The sequence below is a fragment of the Notolabrus celidotus genome, unplaced genomic scaffold (assembly GCF_009762535.1).
Source record: "Notolabrus celidotus isolate fNotCel1 unplaced genomic scaffold, fNotCel1.pri scaffold_299_arrow_ctg1, whole genome shotgun sequence".
Lineage (NCBI taxonomy): Eukaryota > Metazoa > Chordata > Actinopteri > Labriformes > Labridae > Notolabrus > Notolabrus celidotus.
In genome coordinates this window covers 1-19777 of record NW_023260134.1, presented here as the reverse complement: position 1 = coordinate 19777, position 19777 = coordinate 1, and the positions used below count along the sequence as shown (strand labels likewise).

Here is a 19777-nt window from a genome sequence, read left to right as displayed (position 1 = left end):
TGATACAGGACACATGGTTCAACATCATACATGTAGGTATGATACAGGACACATGGTTCAGACATACATGTAGGGATGATACAGGACACATGGTTCAAACATCATACATGTAGGGATGATACAGGACACATGGTTCAAACATCATACATGTAGGGATGATACAGGACACATGGTTCAAACATCATACATGTAGGTATGATACAGGACACATGGTTCAGACATCATACATGTAGGTATGATGCAGGACACATGGTTCAGACATCATACATGTAGGTATGATACAGGACACATGGTTCAGACGTCATACATGTAGGTATGATACAGGACACATGGTTCAGACGTCATACATGTAGGTATGATACAGGACACATGGTTCAGACGTCATACATGTAGGGATGATACAGGACACATGGTTCAAACGTCATACATGCAGGTATGATACAGGACACATGGTTCAGACGTCATACATGCAGGTATGATACAGGACACATGGTTCAAACATCATACATGCAGGTATGATACAGGACACATGGTTCAGACGTCATACATGCAGGTATGATACAGGACACATGGTTCAAACATCATACATGCAGGTATGATACAGGACACATGGTTCAAATGTCATACATGTAGGGATGATACAGGACACATGGTTCAAATGTCATACATGTGGGTATGATACAGGACACATGGTTCAGACGTCATACATGTAGGTATGATACAGGACACATGGTTCAAATGTCATACATGTAGGAATGATACAGGACACATGGTTCAAATGTCATACATGTAGGAATGATACAGGACACATGGTTCAAATGTCATACATGTAGGAATGATACAGGACACATGGTTCAAACATCATACATGTAGGTATGATACAGGACACATGGTTCAAATGTCATACATGTAGGTATGATACAGGACACATGGTTCAGACGTCATACATGTAAGTATGATACAGGACACATGGTTCAGACGTCATACATGTAGGTATGATACAGGACACATGGTTCAAACATCATACATGTAGGGATGATACAGGACACATGGTTCAGACGTCATACATGTAGGTATGATACAGGACACATGGTTCAAACATCATACATGTAGGTATGATACAGGACACATGGTTCAGACGTCATACATGTAGGTATGATACAGGACACATGGTTCAGACGTCATACATGTAGGTATGATACAGGACACATGGTTCAAACATCATACATGTAGGGATGATACAGGACACATGGTTCAGACGTCATACATGTAGGTATGATACAGGACACATGGTTCAAACATCATACATGTAGGTATGATACAGGACACATGGTTCAGACATCATACATGTAGGTATGATACAGGACACATGGTTCAAACATCATACATGTAGGTATGATACAGGACACATGGTTCAAACGTCATACATGTAGGTATGATACAGGACACATGGTTCAAATGTCATACATGTAGGGATGATACAGGACACATGGCTCAGACGTCATACATGTAGGGATGATACAGGACACATGGTTCTGCGTGTTTTAATATTCATAGTGGGCTGAACAGTTATAGAATATTCTGATATGTCATGTATGATGGGTATTTTGCAGCACAGTGCTCTGCTGCTTCAGTTCATGGGTAGGATGACCAGACCAAGATGGCGGCCGTATTTCTTTTGCCCCAGCAGCCAATGAGGCGTCTACTCTTTATATGTCTATGGTTGTTCGCGCTACATGAGGAAGTAGTGGCTTCCCAGCCAATCAGGGCGACATAGTGGGGCCCCCACTCGACCAATCAGAACAGAGGGTTGGGGAGTAGCTCTGATTGGTCCGAGGGGAATAATAACATTTCTTTAAACGAAGGCGTTGGAGAACACCGAGATTTCACCATAATCTCAAATGACTTCACTTACAGATGAGTACTGATGAGTATTATGACCTTTACTCCAAACTCAGCAGAAAACAAAGTACAGTTTTTTACACCCTACCTTCCAACAGCAGCTTTAACTCCCTTTAAACTTGTGTTAGCTAATAAGTGCTGTAATGTAGTGGATCATTATAAATGAATATTAGTTCATCTGCTCTCTCTCTGAAGTTAATTTAGTAAGTGACTAATGCTGACCTCATGTAGTCTGATGTCACTAACAGTTTCATCTTAAAGTAGAGCTTCATGTTCTTGTTGATTTTCACTGTTCACATTGAGAAGCAGTGAAATAATACTGATAATTGATTCTCTCTGTTTATCACCCTAACGACCCGTCACACTGCCTTTCTCCTCCCTGAGCGTGACATCACCACAAAATGGTCGCCGTGTGAATACAGCCCGTAAAGGTAGAAGGATGTGATGGTGTTCCAGAAATCCCCAAAAAGACCTGCTCAAGCAAGAGTTAGAGGATAAGAAGTGAGGTTGCCTTCAACTCTATAGGCACTCATTTATTTGCATGCGGTGTCTTAACATGCCTCTGAGAGCTGAGTATATATTCATATTTTCAAAACATCACTATCGGTGTGAGAAAGAGGAGTCTCATGATGTAGAAAAAGGTAGGAAAAGCCCTATGTGAGCTCCAGTGGTTCATGAGGTTATGTTGTTTCAGTAGCATGCTAAAGCCTGATGTAGCCTACAGGATACCGCCCTGCTGCAGGGCCGTACTCCCACTCACACGCTTTAATGCTGAGGCACGTTGCTGAATCTACCTTGTCGATAAATGCATGAACACTAACAGCCAGCCCGAGCCGCTCCGCAGAGATCTGACACTGCACACAGTTTCGGTTCAGCCTGACTGTTTCTTAGAGCTACTCATGTGCATGAATGCTACAGCAGAGGAGGGCGAGGAAGAAATGCTGAGTATCTGCTGCTTTGGAGGGATTGCATTTATCTCCTTAGAATAAACTGAAGTGCAAACGCCCGTTCCCTTTTCCTCCCAGAAACCAAACTGAGTAAGTAATATGAATTCATATGTGGCTTACATCTGCAGTTTGCATTCAGCATTAATCTGCATGTCTGTAAATGTTCCAGATTTTTCCCCTGAGCAGAAACAAACTGAATGTTCATCAAACATTTCAGCATCACTCATAAAACTATCAGATGTTCAAAACTTAACTTACTGTTTGACAGCCATGTGCAAACTCTCTAACACACACTATTTTCTCTTCTTGTATTTAAATACGTTTGTTTTCTACTGATCAAACCTTTGCTTTGATTCAAACTAATAATAACTGAGTGACAGAATGGCACTTGATGCAGAATATTACAACTATATCATAAAATGTCTCTCTCACTGTTTTAACAAACTTACTGCAGACATGAGTCCCCACCGCTCCTCACCCTCTCATCCCTCAGGGTCAACGCTCCAGCTCGTACCAGTGCAGCCCACATGGAGGGTTATAATGAGGAGCAGGTCTTCTTTTGCGGTGTAGGGACAGGGTCTATTTAGCAGCAGCTGATGTCCGTGAACATGCTCATGAACAGGGATCAGGTCTGGTCCCCTGAAGCTGAATCAGACTGGGAGAGTTTGGATCATTTAGTCTCTGCCGTGCTTTCAGTCCAGCTCAAGCTTTGCTTGGCGATCAGTGAGTTCTGTCTGAGTCTCCAGAGCAGGAAATCTTGATGAGGTTTAAGTTACATGAGGTGACGTTTGGGCCGTTTGAGGACTCACAGCGAGGGTGAAAAGCTGGACCGCTTTTCCTCTCAGCGCAGTTGTGTCACTGTAGCTGGCATCCTCGACAGTCGTCCTCGGGCTCCGTGTTGTCAGAGGAGTACGAGCTCTCCTCGCTCACTGTCAAATGCAACAAAATTCAATTAGATGGGTGTGTAGTATGAAATGAGATTTGTAACCTTCAGGAGCTCTCTCTCGCTCACACTCAACACAAAGCACTGTGCAGCACAGAGCCAGTGTAATGGCTGGATGACAGTTTCCATTTCCACACCCAGCTCCCTTTTTTAACTGGATCATTTATTTGCGCCCATCTCTGCACTCGTGGGCTTCATGTCGGTCCCACAGCGAGGTGTGGTCGGGCGCTTTAAACTGACACCGCTGACTAACAGAAACCTGGTCTACAGAAATGGCACGGTGCTCTCCTGCCTTTCAGAGGAGCAGGAACTAATGCAGGTTCATGATCTGCTCCTCTCACACTGCCCCTGCTTTAACATCGTGCACACTGCAGCGCTCACAAGCTCAAACTGTGCTTTGTTATTGTTCTGAAAGTCGCCTGTGCATGTGCATGTACAAGTGCATGTGCATGTACAAGTGCATGTGCATGTGCATGCTGAGGTGCATGTGCAGGTGCAGGTGCATGGTGGAGAAGAGAAGCTAAGTGCTTCCACAGCTCAGTCCACCAAGAATGAAGTTTGCAAAGCCCCGTGCGTACCTTCAGGTTGCACGTGTCGTTTTTTAAAGATGCAGTTAATGACACCGTGATGTTTTGATTTTGCAGCTTACAACTGACAGCATGGAGACAAGCAGCTTTAAATGCACCTGCACGATGCACCTTGGACCATGCACTATAAATCCCCGAGCTGAACTTTGCAGTAAGTATTAGTTCACTAATCCGTACGGTGAAATGAAAACTGGCACATCATGCAGTCTGTATTTAATGCATTTCCATATCTGCAGTGTGATGCAGTTGTTATGACACTGAAAGCTGTTTAAATAATTTCCATTTCACTGTTTATGTCTCGTTAGGAGGGCCGCTCGATGAGCCCTGCACATCGTCACTGAAGAGAGGTTAGTTAATGTTGAATTTACCTCTCCGGTCTGTTTCATCCTGGCTCCTGTTATTGTGCAGTAAAACTTTGTCTTCTTCTTCCATATGTGCAGTAAGTAAATAAACATTATGTTAGGCGCAACAAGAGATGAAATCAGTCAAAGCTTGAAGCTGTAACTCATCAGTGTCATGCTCTGTATTTGACGGGCGATGTGATCTAAGACAGACAGAAACGTGTGAATGAAACACAGAGAGACTTACGCCACTCGATCTGGATGGGGAGGAACGCCTTGTCTCCGTTCTCTCGGATCATCTCCTCGATCTTATCCAGGAGCACAGACACGCTCCGGTCCTTGCCGGGGGTTTTACTGTCCATGACGTGGTAATAGTTCCCACAGTACTCCAGTAGTCTCTGCAGCTCTCGCCCGCCTCTGAGAATGTGCTCCTCGATGGGCGTGCGTCCCAACCAATCACCACAGCTGAAGAGCACCATGGTGTGGAGGCAAGCGCTGTCCCCAAACAGAGTCTCTATGTGAGACAGGAGAGTCCTCCTCTTCCTGGCAGTGAGGGACGAGACCACGGGGAGGACCAGCAGCAGGGTGTGGGGTCCGGGTCGCAGGAGGGCGGCTCCTCGCTGGGACTCCTGGCGGATACGCTTCGGGGTTCGCCTCACCGAGAACCAATCCCAGCCCGGGGTGTCCACGATGGTGACCCGACGACCGGAGACCAGCGCCTGCCTCCGAAGGCACAGCTCGGTCTCCTGACCCGACTCAAAGTACCGGCGGCCCAGGATGGTGTTCCCCACAGAGCTCTTCCCAACACCTTTCCACCCCAACAAGAGTAACCTCAGCTCTGTGAGAGACGGAGGGACAGAGAGACAGACACAGAGAGATGGACACAGAGAGATGGAGAGAGATGGATACAGAGAGATGGACACAGAGAGATGGACACAGAGAGATGGACACAGAGAGACAGACACAGAGAGATGGAGAGAAATGGATACAGAGAGATGGACACAGAGAGAAGGATACAGAGAGAAGGATACAGAGAGATGGATACAGAGAGATGGACACAGAGAGATGGACACAGAGAGAAGGATACAGAGAGATGGATACAGAGAGATGGACAAAGAGAGACAGACACAGAGAGGTGGAAACAGAGAGATGGACACAGAGAGACAGACACAGAGAGGTGGATACAGAGAGATGGACACAGAGAGATGGACACAGAGAGACAGACACAGAGAGGTGGAAACAGAGAGATGGACACAGAGAGATGGACACAGAGAGATGGACACAGAGACACAGACACAGAGAGACACAGAGAGACACAGAGAGACACAGACACAGAGAGACACAGAGAGACACAGAGAGACACAGAGAGACAGAGAGACAGACACAGAGAGATGGACACAGAGAGACAGACAGAGAGGTGGAAACAGAGAGATGGACACAGAGAGATGGACACAGAGAGATGGACACAGAGACACAGACACAGAGAGACACAGAGAGACACAGACACAGAGAGACACAGAGAGACACAGAGAGAGAGAGACACAGAGAGACAGAGAGACAGACACAGAGAGATGGACACAGAGAGACGGACACAGAGAGACGGACACAGAGAGACAGAGACACAGAGAGACAGAGAGGGGTCAGATAGAATACTTTATTCACATCTTCTGTCTCCTGAGTTTTACCAAAGGTTTGGTATCAGATCTGTTTAAGGCCATCAGGCATCGTGCAGCATGGTGTCACTGTGTGAAGTTATGAGAGTTAGAAGAAGTGCTGTGTCACTCTGACCGGGAACATAACATGTGTTGGGGATATATAAACATCTCTTAGTGTGTGTGTGTGTGTGTGTGTGTGTGTGTGTGTGTGTGTGTGTGTGTGTGTGTGTGGAGCTGAGAAGGGAGTCACAGGATGCTCTTGAGGAATGTTTATCAGTGTTGTCAGTGTTGGACCAGGACATTGCCTAGAATGGAGCAGGATGTTACCAAATATGGGCCTGATGTTCACAGAGACCATCAGGGAGCAGAGATTGTGTGACGCCGTTATGAAGCGTATAAAAGCTGATTGTGATCAGTCTTTAAACGAGCGTTAGTACCTGCCACAGAGAGATCTTGAGACGGTAATCCATGCTTTTATTAACACTTGACTGGATTACTGTAACTCTCTGTGTTTTGGCCTGGACCACTCACTCCTGCACCGCCTGCAGCTGGTACAAAACACTGCTGCCCGTCTCCTCACTGGCAAACGCAAGCGTGAGCACATATCCCCTGTCCTAGCTTCACTGGCTCCCGGTTGCTTTTAGAATAGATTTTAAAATGTTATTGTTTGTTTTTAAAGCTCTTAATGGCCCCCAGTACCTGACCCAGCTTCTCCAGTATCATGTCCGTGCCAGGACATTGAGATCATCTGGTCAGTTGTTATTGGTCACTCTCAAACCCAGGCTTAAACCCAGAGGTGAGCGAGCCTTTGTGGCGGCTGCTGCTCGGCTCTGGAACAACCTGCCCCAACAGATCCTCTCTTAAGACTCACCTCTTCTCCCTGGCTTTTAATCAAGGCTGAGTGGACATCTGACAAAATCTGAATTCAATTTTAATTTATTTTATTCTATCTTATGTTATTAAATATTTGCACTGTTTACATATTTTAGTATTGTATGCTATGTTTGTCATTAGTGCTGTTTTGGATCTGTACAGCTCTTTGGTCCACCCTGGTTGTTTTAAACGTGCTTTATAAATAAAGTTTGAGTTGAGTTAGACCATCAGGCCGGACTCTGTCGCTTTGTTGGAGAATATGTGACAACAGTTTGAGGATGGAGGTCTCGTGATATCTGAACCGTAGCCTCTATTTGATCTGTGATTACACAGATCAAACGCCGGGTTAGCATTCAACATGGCGGCCTGAAACACGTCAGTATGACGTCATCACAGCGTGCTAACAGCGTGCTAACATGACGTCAGAGGGAGCCGGCTGCAGCGTGAATGTACTGATGGGAAAGTGTTTAGAATTAAAGCAAAGAAAGGGAAATCAGCATTATTGATTGACGATGAGTAAGCTGTTTCCTTCAACACAAACAGCATAACTGCAGAGAAACACACACACACACACACACACACACACACACACACACACACACACACACACACACACACACACACACACAGCTGCTGCTCCTCCTTCGTACCTCTGGGAGGTCCTCCGATCATCTGCTCCCTCTGTCTGGTGTGCTCCTCCATCCTCATCCTCTCCTCCTCCAGAGCTCTCCTGGCCTGCTCCTCCTCCAGCAGGATCAACTCGTTCACCTCAAAGTACCATCCTGCATAAATCATTCACTGTTCATAATCAGGTCCAAACACGCGCTGCCTTTTCATTAATATTACACGGATCAGAATATTAAAGCTGCCGAGGAGGAGGTGATGCTGGCGTTACGTAAGGAAAACAAACCTTGGTTGTCGGTGATCAGCTCCTCCACCTTCTCCATCAGCTCAGGGACCTGCGTGTTGTCCTCCGTCTCTTTGCGAGTGTTGTCGAAGGCGTGGTATCTGCAGGAAGAGCACACTGTCACTGAAGGGGGGGCACGACGCCGGGTTTCAGGGAGGACTTTAATTGTTGTTTAACTTTCATAGAGACGTGGAGAGATCTGAGATCGGCCGTGGAGACTCTTACATAACGTCCTCTGAGTCTCTGAGCTTACCGCCACGACGAGTGACCCTGGAGATGTCACCTGGCGTGTACGAGCTTATGCTTAGGCGAGGAGGACGTGTGATTTCAGGAGCTTTAATCAGGTTTAATTATTTCCTCTGATGTTGAGCTCAAGGTGGGAAGCAAAGCTGTGATGTCTTCAGCTTCAGGTTACAGGATGAATATATCTAATTAAAGGACATTTCACTGCTTTAAACTTTAACTTTCCCTAAGAAGGATCTGAGTTTTATTTTGAAATGCGGCCTCATGTCCTCTCCAGACCTTTCATTCATTCTGAACACGGTGAACCATTACAGCAGCATCTGAGCTTCTAACCCAGAGTGTGACGTCAGGGTAGAAAGGCCGCCGTGTGAGCGTGGAGATTCAGGACTCGGCTCAGACCTCTTTGGATTCCTCGTGAGTTCATCTTTAATCAATATGAACAAACAGTCTCTGCGGCGGCGGCGTAACCTCAGACTGCCGGGCCGGAGAACAGACAGGAAATGTTCTGCAGACGTCTGGTACAACCTTCAGCTTCAACTGACACCAAATGACATCACCACAGGCAGCTCATTAGACACAATTAACACTCAAGTGAGTCATACCCTATTTATAAACCCAGCAGCGCCCCTTTAAGAGAACATCGTGGTGTGTTGCCCTTTAAGATATCGACTCTCTCATTCACCTGTCGGCTGTTTTCTGATATCACTCCATGATGGGAAGCTGAAGTGATGTCATTAAGTCATACATCGTCTCTAGCCAATCGACGGCGGTCGCCATATTGGAAATGCTGACTCACCTAACAGCTACCTGTGAGTGGACTCAGCTGTTCCTCTAATTATATAAAAGCTGTTAACCTGATGTGTTCAAAACTAATGAGTTACAAACAATCTCCCACAGATGGAGGAATATACTTTTCAAAAAGCTGTAGATATTTAATTTTTGTTGGTAGTTGTTTTTTGAATGGGTGTGTATGTGGCTTCAAGGGCTTTAGAGCCAGCCTCTAGTGGACACTCCAGGAACTGCAGGTTTTAGCACTTTTGCATCTGCTTAACATTTCAGGACCGCAGGTTGCTGCTCAGTTAAAGGCTGATTATAGATTTTAGAAGATCTATACCAGGGGTTCCCAAAGTGTGGGTTGGGACCCCCTGGGGGGTCGCGGGACACAAATGGGGGGTCGTGAGATGTCTTCCAGATTTATTTTTTTTTAAGTTATCTGAAAATAGCACATTTTACCCATTATAGTAAAAAATATCTACAAAAACAGGAGCTAAGTTTGAAATCAAACCTTGAAAATATAAAGTGTAATGAGTTTTCTGCCTTTCTTTGTTTCCAGATGACTCCTCAGTTTAGAGTTAGTGAACAGGTAATGATCTAAAGCATCAGTAGCAGCAGGTTCATTCATAACACACAGGAAACACAGACACATGCTCATATAGGGAGGGTCACTTTCTGCAGACCAGCTAAATGAAGACACATTAAATCCCTCTGAGGGACAGGGGGTTCACAGGCTGAACAGTTTAGGAGCCCCTGATCTAGACGGACACTCTGCCACTAAAGAGGTAAACAAAGAGAAGTTCTAATACCACAGGAGGTCCCGTCTCTTCAGGCTCTACATCTCGTGTTCTCACTCTATGAGTCACTTTAAGGTGTGTTCAGGGACTCGGGGTGGGGGAGGCTGAGGCCCTGATAAAGTTCAGCGTCCCCTCAGAGGTTCACTTCCTGTTATCTCCTGAGTTACTGAAGAATGAGGAAGTGGGTAAATGATACTGATTTTCCAGCTAACAGCGTGTTTTCTTCACACCTGAGCGTCAGAGGAAACAGAAACTGCCTCACTGTCGCTCTCTCAGACAATAACATGTTCTACTTTTAATAAAGAGGAGAAGAAGAGACGGCGTACCTGCTCCCACATCTCTCCACCAACCACTGCAGAGACTCTCCGGTGTTGGCGATGTGCTCCTCGATGAAGACCCCTTTGGGCAGCTTGTCCACCCCAGTAAAAACCACCATGGAGTACCTCCAGGTCCCTCCACCCAGGGCTCCCAGCTGCTCCTCGGCGGCCCGTCTCTCCGTCTCAGAGAACGGCTGCGTGACCGACACCACCAGCAGGATGGCGTGAGGTCCAGGAGGGCAGAGGATGGCCCCCATGCAGGGTCCCTCGCTGTCCAGGCTGGGCGGGGGCTGCGGTGGGGTGTCTGACTCTGCTCCAGCTTGGTCGTTGTTGTTGTCGGCCTCGGCGTTGTCGTCTGGGTCTCTGGGGATGGCCCAAGGCGGGGTGTCCACCACGGTGACCCGCCTGCCGTAGATCTCCGTCTGGCCCACGTTGCTGTGAGTGGTCTCCGTCCCCGCTTCGAAGACTTCGTCCCCCAGGATGGTGTTGGCGGTGGAGGTCTTCCCGGACTGAGGCCCCCCCAGGAGCAGGAGTCTGCGCTCGGGAGGGTGTCGGCCTCGGGGGTCGCCTGTTGGAGCAGAAAAAGGTTAAACGGGGATCCTCGAGGTGGTCCCAGGAGGGATCGTCTTCACCATCATCATCTTTACTTCAGCATCCCTCCTTTCATCGCTCCTTTCACTTCATCCCTCTGACCTCATCTCCTTCTTATCTTCCTCCCAGCCTGCTCATTCATTCACCCCTCATCCTCCTCTCTCCCCTCCCATCATGCCTCTCTTTTGTTTTCCTCTGTCCTTAAGCGTTGGAAAAAACAGGTCAGATAGGAGGAACCTTGGACTCTCTCCAGGGAGAAGGGCATGTGGACAGAATATGATTTACTCTCAGTGAAGTTACACAACAGGGTGAATGTTTGAACAAACATGGCAGCAGAAGAAGAAGAATCAGGAGGTGAAATGGGAGCCTGATCTGTGTCTGGAGAGGGAGTGATTTATCTGTGGTTCTGATTTCTGCCTGCTCTCTCCATGTGAGCTGCTAACAGAGGAAGTTGACTCCAGCAACAGTTTCTCAGGATGGTGGATGTTTGATGAGACGGCGGCGGCGGTGCAGCCTGTGTGTGTGTCCTGGATGCTGTGACTGAGTGAATCCTAATGAATGGAACCTGAAGAGAGGTTTGCAGCAAAGGATGAAAAAAAGCACTTACCAGTGTCAGAGGCAGAGGACACAGCAGCCATCTTGTGTGTAGAACCTCTGGCTTCCTCCTCCTCAGCCCCCCTCCTCCGTCTCCTTCTCGCCTCCACGGTGGATTCCTCTTCTTGCCTCCTTCAGAAAGCGGCGGGTCCTGGGCGGCGTGCGAAAGGCTGACGGCTCGAATGCTTCTTGGCTCTCTCTTTCTCCCTCACCCTCATTCTACTGCAGTGAGACTCACTCTGTCTTCTCTCCGCTGTGTCGACCCCCTGCCTTCCTTTCTCTCCTCATACCTCCTCTGCCATTCAACTTCTCCTTTTAATCTATTATCCTACACACCCCCTCCTTAACTCCACTACGGCTCTTATGCGTCCCTCTGCTGCTCCTCGACGCCTTCAAGTGCTCCGTCTTCTTGCCTTATTCATCAGAGAGGAGAGATTGTGCAATGCAGGAGCCTGTAAGCCAAATCACCCCTGCAGCAGCAGAACAGCAGAAGCAGCAGCAGCTCCAGGAAGTTGTCTTTTTAAAGGCAAAACAGAGGAAGCTGTTCCTCCCTGGCTTCTATCACACAGCAGCAGCAGCAGCAGCAGCAGTGTGGTACTGTATGCAGACTGCAGTCAGGAGGACAGATAGAGAGATGGATAGACAGAGTAGGAGAGAGGGAGAGGGAGAGGGAGAGGGAGAGAGAGGGTGCACTCTTTCTATCACTGTTTACAGCTGGATGTATTCCCCAGATGCTGCATCACGCACAAACACAACTATTTATGTGATGCCTGTAAGACACAGAGGCATTGTGAGGCTCAGAGGGGATGTATACTGCATGAATAGATTTAATTATTCATATAAGGCATTCAGCCTCTGCTTACATAATACATAAAAGCTCCTATTTATAGCAGATGACAGTGAGACGTTATCTAATTTGAATTAATATCAAAGCGTTGTCACCTTAGCGTGAGTAATGTCTGCAGGAGGCAGCACCATCATGTGATGGAGAGATACACCACCCTGCATGTCTGAGCTCATCCTTTGGCTCCTGCACAGGTTAATTATGCACGCTGTATGGCGTGATGCGTTCAGGGACCTGGAGGAAGTCAGGGTGTTTACAATAATGATTATAGAGGAAGAGGAAACAGCTTCAAACTGGGACATTGTGCTCAATATCCTCTAACGGTCAGCTGGACAGCTTTAAAAAAATATCTGATTTATATGGACTAGAAAAAAGTTGACTTCTTCTGATTCCTGCAAATTAGAGCTTATTTCAAGAAGGAGGTTAACCCTTTAGAGAAACTGATTCTGACCTTGTTGATATCTTTGTTGATATGTACAAAGGCAAGGGCACAAGGAAGCTAGTCTCAGTTTGACACTCAAGGATTCAATCCACTAAGACACACACAACAAACAAGGTTAGATTAAAGTGGGAGAGAGAATCTGGATTTGTTATTTTGGAGGATTGGCTAAATATAAGTTCTGTGCAGTCCACCTCCACCAGCTCAGGTCTTTGGAGGGATTTCTGTTGGCGTAATGTAATGAGGTATTTTATAACCCCAAAAACAAAATGTATACAAACAGCTGGAAATGGTCTGTGTTGGAGGAAGTGTGGAGAACAGCTGGCAGACCACTTTCATATATTTTGGAATTGCCCAAAAATCAAGTCATATGGGGGGAGTAATTAAGGCATTACAAAACATCTTTGGAGCAGGGATTGACTGCTCATTCTCATCAATGTATCTAGGTAACATCACAGCCCACCTCTCAGCTAAGGATAAATACTGGATAAAGATTTTATTAGCATCCAGCAAAAAGGCCGTGACACCAAAGTGGCTGCAACCCAATCCTCCAACGGAGACTGAGTGGATAGAAATCATGTCTAGTATTGAAAATATGGAAAGAATGACTTCCTCACTAAACCTTAAAGCAGAAAAATGTTTGCATTACTGAGAGAAATGGACTGTGTCTGTAGCATTGAGGGATTAATAACCATTACTGTACAAACTGACTGTATTTACACTATTATAACAAAGATGTATAGATGACCTACTGTTTCTGTTTCACTGAGCTGTGTACACACTGTACCTTTAAATACTACACACTGTACCTTTAAATACTATACACTGTACCTTTAAATACTACACACTGCACCTTTAAATACTATACACTGTACCTTTAAATACTACACACTGTACCTTTAAATACCACACACTGTACCTTTAAATACTACACACTGTACCTTTAAATACTACACACTGCACCTTTAAATACTACACACTGCACCTTTAAATACTACACACTGCACCTTTAAATACTACACACTGTACCTTTAAATACCACACACTGTACCTTTAAATACTACACACTGCACCTTTAAATACTACACACTGTACCTTTAAATACTATACACTGTACCTTTAAATACTATACACTGTACCTTTAAATACTACACACTGTACCTTTAAATACTTCACACTGTACCTTTAAATACTACACACTGTACCTTTAAATACTACACACTGTACCTTTAAATACTACACACTGCACCTTTAAATACTACACACTGTACCTTTAAATACTATACACTGTACCTTTAAATACTATACACTGTACCTTTAAATACCACACACTGTACCTTTAAATACTTCACACTGTACCTTTAAATACTACACACTGTACCTTTAAATACTACACACTGTACCTTTAAATACTACACACTGTACCTTTAAATACTTCACACTGTACCTTTAAATACTACACACTGTACCTTTAAATACTATACACTGTACCTTTAAATACCACACACTGTACATTTAAATACCACACACTGTACATTTAAATACTACACACTGTACCTTTAAATACTACACACTGTACCTTTAAATACTATACACTGTACCTTTAAATACCACACACTGTACATTTAAATACTACACACTAGCTTTAAATACTTCACACTGTACCTTTAAATACTACACACTGCACCTTTAAATACTACACACTGTACATTTAAATACTACACACTGTACCTTTAAATACTACACACTGTACCTTTAAATACTACACACTGTACCTTTAAATACTACACACTGTACATTTAAATACTACACACTGCACCTTTAAATACTACACACTGTACCTTTAAATTCTACACACTGTACCTTTAAATACTACACACTGTACCTTTAAATACTACACACTGTACCTTTAAATACTATACACTGTACCTTTAAAAACCACACACTGTACCTTTAAATACCACACACTGTACCTTTAAATACTTCACACTGTACCTTTAAATACTATACACTGTACCTTTAAATACTACACACTGCACCTTTAAATACTACACACTGCACCTTTAAATACTACACACTGTACCTTTAAATACTACACACTGTACCTTTAAATACTACACACTGTACCTTTGAATACTAGACACTGTACCTTTAAAGAATACACACTGTCTAACTATGCCTGTTTACAAAAATAAAGTATAATAATAATAATAATAATAATAATAATAAACTGGGACATTGTATACTGTTCATGGAGTCTGTTCATGTTATTTTAACCCTTTCAGTGCCACAGCTGGTTTACAGAAACAGCTGGAGAGAGTTAATGAGGACACGTTCCTGCCTCTCTGCCGTCAACCGCTGCGAAGTGTCGTGCGCTGACCTCACGCCGCGCGTCGACTCAGAGTGTCGTAAAGCTTCCTCCTGTCCATGTGATGCTACAGGCTGGGAGCGCGGCTAGGTTTGGGAGCTAGTGTGTGTCGGGACAGACCCTCAGCCTGTGTGCAGACCTCTCAGGGTGCTTTAACCTTTTAAACAGGACCTCGTTTCAAACATGGAGGCAGCAGATGAGTTCATGAAGTACAGGTCCCCGCTGGTGTCCAGGTATGCCAGCAAGGAGATGGCCTACAACTTCAGTGACAGGAAGAAGTTCACCACCTGGAGGAAGCTGTGGATCTGCCTGGCTAAAGCTGAGAAGGTTAGAGATGTTACACACACAGACCTGCAAACACAGCTTCAATACACACTTTAATAATCTGCCTTTAAAGTCCAGTTAACTATAGTCTGCGACCTTTACAGAGCCAGATCAAGTTCCTGCTCTAATTATAGTATCCACTTCAGGAGCTGGGTGCAGACTGTCCAAACTCCTTCTGCACTACAATGAGGATAACATAAAGTTATAGGCTTTAAATCAGAGCTTCAGTTTGTTCAGGGGGGGATGCATTCATAGAAATATATCTGAAGGTATTTTATTAGCTTTGAAATGAAGTATGGAAGCCCAGAGTGGACATTCAGCAACACATTTCAATTTATATGGGCTGATAATGAGAAATGTATTTATTGTTTCCATAAAATCTTAAATTATTGACTCATTATCCAAAATAAGAACTGATATTTTCCCCCATAATAAATTAAAGGTACTTTAAAGGTGCAGTGTGTATTATTTAAAGGTACAGTGTGTAATATTTAAAGGTGCAGTGTGTAGTATTTAAAGGTACAGTGTGTAATATTTAAAGGTACAGTGTGTAGTATTTAAAGGTACAATGTGTAATATTTAAAGGTACAGTGTGTAGTGTTTAAAGGTACAATGTGTAATATTTAAAGGTGCAGTGTAGTTTTTTAAAGGTGCAGTGTGTAGTATTTAAAGGTACAGTGTGTAGTATTTAAAGGTACAGTGTGTAGTATTTAAAGGTACAGTGTGTAGTATTTAAAGGTACAGTGTGTAATATTTAAAGGTACAGTGTGTAGTGTTAAAAGGTGCAGTTTGTAATATTTAAAGGTACAGTCTATATCATTTAAAGGTACAGTGTGTAGTATTTAAAGGTACAGTGTGTAATATTTAAAGGTACAGTCTATATCATTTAAAGGTGCAGTGTGTAATATTTAAAGGTACAGTGTGTAGTATTTAAAGGTGCAGTGTGTAATATTTAAAGGTACAGTGTGTAATATTTAAAGGTGCAGTGTGTAATATTTAAAGGTACAGTGTGTAATATTTAAAGGTGCAGTGTGTAGTATTCAAAGGTACAGTGTGTAATATTTAAAGGTACAGTCTATATCATTTAAAGGTGCAGTGTGTAATATTTAAAGGTGCAGTGTGTAATATTTAAAGGTACAGTCTATATCATTTAAAGGTACAGTGTGTAGTATTTAAAGGTACAGTGTGTAATATTTAAAGGTACAGTCTATATCATTTAAAGGTGCAGTGTGTAGTATTTAAAGGTGCAGTGTGTAGTATTTAAAGGTGCAGTGTGTAGTATTTAAAGGTACAGTGTGTAGTATTTAAAGGTACAGTGTGTAGTATTTAAAGGTACAGTGTGTAGTATTTAAAGGTACAGTGTGTCATATTTAAAGGTGCAGTGTGTAGTATTTAAAGGTACAGTGTGTAGTGTTTAAAGGTACAGTGTGTAGTATTTAAAGGTACAGTGTGTAGTATTTAAAGGTACAGTGTGTCATATTTAAAGGTGCAGTGTGTAGTATTTAAAGGTACAGTGTGTAGTATTTAAAGGTGCAGTGTGTAATATTTAAAGGTACAGTGTGTCATATTTAAAGGTGCAGTGTGTAATATTTAAAGGTACAGTGTGTAATATTTAAAGGTGCAGTGTAGTTTTTAAAGGTGCAGTGTGTAGTATTTAAAGGTGCAGTGTGTAATATTTAAAGGTACATTGTGTAGTTTTTTAAAGGTGCAGTGTAGTTTTTTAAAGGTGCAGTCTATATCATTTAAAGTGCAGTGTGTAGCACTTAAAGGTAGTGTAATTAAAGGTACAGTGCGCAGCATTTAAAGGTGCAGTGTGTAGCATGTCAAGTTAGTGTAATTAAAGGTACAGTGTGTAGTAATTCAAGGCCTCCACATCACCTTGACCTTAACCTTAAGACAGAACGGTCATGTGGTCTATCAGAAACAGCTCTACATGTTTGATAAGCAGACCACAGATCCTAATCCCTCAGAGTGGTTCCTGTATCAGTCATATTAAAGATGGCGGACTAACTGATGACAGACCCTGTCTCACATGCAGCCCCTCACATGACTCCTCACTCAGGAGTCAGTCCTGATCAGAGTCCATGTTTGGCTGATTTGTGCTCACAGAGGCTCACTGTGTGTGTCTGCAGCGTGTGTGAAAATAGAAAGCAGAGAATGTGAGAGTAACAGGAGCCCGCCCCCTGAGACGCTTCACTCTCATAGCCTGAACACAGCCCAGTCTGAGTCTCAGAGTCTTTGTGCTCTTTTCCCTTTAAATGATATTATAATTTTTAAAGTTTAAAGACATTTTAAGATTTGCTGAGTCACTCTTTGTTTGTTATCAGCCGGCCTGGAGTCCCAGTCAGACTCTGCAGCACCAGACCGGTCTTAAAGTTATCTGATTTAGGAAGTGACCTTTTAAATACCTTCACCCTGACAGACTGACACACAAAACATGTTGAACAGGTCCTTTAATCCCAGCTCAAAATATCACTTTATGGGCACTCCAACCAAAAACACCAGGAACTTTTAAATCCAGAACTTCTCTTCAAGCTGGTGTTTGTGTGTGAACGCAGCACCTCTTTTATTTAAGACTGAAGGTTCATAGTTTCACTGATCTAACATCAGGTTTCATCTTCATCCTCCTCCTCCTCCTCCTCTTCCTCAGGCTCTGGGTCTGCCCATCACCGACGCTCAGATCCAGGAGATGGAGACCCACGAGAAGGACATCGACTTCGCCATGGCGGCCGAAGAGGAGCGAAAACTGCGACACGACGTCATGGCTCACGTCCACACCTTCGCACACTGCTGCCCGTCAGCTGCTCCCATCATACACCTGGGCGCCACGTCCTGCTACGTGGGAGACAACACGGTAACTATGACGACCTGAACTCTGACTCTCTTTGTTAGAACGATCATAAACCAGAAGGTCAAACTCTGGATGCAGGGTTTTTCATGCTCCTGTTCTCAGAGTTGTTTGTGTTCCCTCCTCAGGATCTGATTATGTTGCGTGACGGCTTCGACATCGTCTTGCCGAAGGTGAGGCTCAGCTGTTTGCCGGAAACACGCACACACATCCAGCTGTGCGGCGTTAAGGAGGAAATCAGGCGGTTCCTCCTGAAGCCTCAGCTGTTCACTAACTCGTCAGCAGTGTAGAAATAATGTCTCTGCAGTGTTGGAGTGTAAACACAGATCATCTTGTTAACATGTGGAGGTTGTGTAAGCCTCTGAATTATGCAATAATAACCCGGCGCTCTCCCAACAGCTGGCCCGGGTCGTCGACAGGCTGGCAAACTTTGCAGAGAAGTACGCCGACCTCCCCACGCTCGGCTTCACGCACTACCAGTGAGTCTGACGCAGCTGCTGCTTTCAGGGTCCCTACGAAGCGCCCTGCTCCATCAGATCCCCGAGGCGTCACCTGCTCCTCGTTGCTTCCTCATTCTCTGTTCACAAACCCTCCTCTTCCTCCTCCTCCTCTTCCTCTCTCAGGCCCGCCCAGCTGACCACCGTGGGGAAGCGTGCGTGTCTGTGGCTGCAGGATTTGGCCATGGACATGCGCAATCTGCAGCGAGCCCGCGATGACCTGCGGTTCCGGGGGGTCAAGGGGACCACGGGGACCCAGGCCAGCTTCCTGCAGCTGTTCCAGGGTGACCACGACAAGGTAGGAACCATCACTGAGGCCGCCACGTGCAGACGTTCATTCATAAAGTCAGAAAACTCATCATGTAAAGGATCCACACACGAGCTGAATGATTCCTCCTCACCAGGTGGAAGACCTGGACCGGATGGTGACAGAGATGGCCGGCTTCAAAAAGTGAGTATTGCCTCTGACACTCAGAAGAATGACACCTTTACCTGAGTTCATTAGAGGAAGTGTGACTCTTAGTTTGGAGCCTGATGGAGGGATGTGTCTGCAGACATCATCAGGCCTGAGATACGATATAAAAACCTTTCTCACAGAGTGATGAACACAGACATTAAGATTAAAGCTCCTGACCTCCTGCAGAGCTGTTCACCTCATGCACACAGGATAAAGATCATCACCTGCTCTCCCCTCACCTGATGGTTTTGTTCCTGTTTCACTCAGAGCCTACCTGGTGACCGGGCAGACGTACTCTCGTAAGGTGGACGTGGACTGTGTTTCCTGCCTGGCCAGTTTGGGATCGACAGTTCACAAGGTGAGCTGGAGCCTCTCGGAGGAATGCTGCCACCTAGTGGTGTCAGATTGACTCTAACTCTGAGCCTTGCTGTGTTTAATCCTCTCCTCTTTGTCCGATGCAGATCTGTACAGATATCCGCCTGCTCGCCAACCTGAAGGGGATCGAGGAGCCGTTTGAGAAGAGCAGATC

At 44.9% G+C, this 19777-nt stretch overlaps 2 protein-coding genes across 2 annotated transcripts; one reads left to right on the top strand and one right to left on the bottom strand.

Annotated features, from left to right (window-relative positions):
• Window positions 1-1773: 1773 nt before the first annotated feature.
• Window positions 1774-11955, bottom strand: si:dkey-110g7.8 (GTPase IMAP family member 8). The gene is made up of 6 exons (XM_034679034.1): window positions 11485-11955; window positions 10296-10854; window positions 8159-8256; window positions 7899-8030; window positions 4968-5558; window positions 1774-3778 (listed from the first exon to the last, which is right to left on the bottom strand). Exons 1-6 carry the CDS (start codon window positions 11513-11515, stop codon window positions 3705-3707), a joined length of 1485 nt encoding a protein of 494 aa, XP_034534925.1. The 5' UTR covers window positions 11516-11955; the 3' UTR covers window positions 1774-3704.
• Window positions 11956-15121: 3166 nt separating this feature from the next.
• On the top strand, window positions 15122-19772 carry adsl (adenylosuccinate lyase; the record flags this gene model as incomplete). Its single annotated transcript, XM_034679033.1, has 8 exons — window positions 15122-15449; window positions 18097-18300; window positions 18423-18467; window positions 18694-18773; window positions 18918-19089; window positions 19196-19242; window positions 19516-19606; window positions 19710-19772. Coding segments are annotated over exons 1-8 (846 nt in total), but the record flags the coding sequence as incomplete, so codon positions are not given.
• Window positions 19773-19777: the final 5 nt, after the last annotated feature.

What these genes read in the sequence shown, in the direction of transcription:
- si:dkey-110g7.8 (XM_034679034.1), bottom strand. Translation starts at nt 11,515, where the DNA reads ATGGCTGCTGTGTCCTCTGCCTCTGACACTG. An exon ending in GTCCTCTGCCTCTGACACTG is followed by an intron (nt 10,855 to 11,484) that starts GTAAGTGCTTTT and finishes CTGCTCCAACAG; the next exon opens with GCGACCCCCGAGGCCGACAC. An exon ending in GCTGATCACCGACAACCAAG is followed by an intron (nt 8,031 to 8,158) that starts GTTTGTTTTCCT and finishes TGATTTATGCAG; the next exon opens with GATGGTACTTTGAGGTGAAC.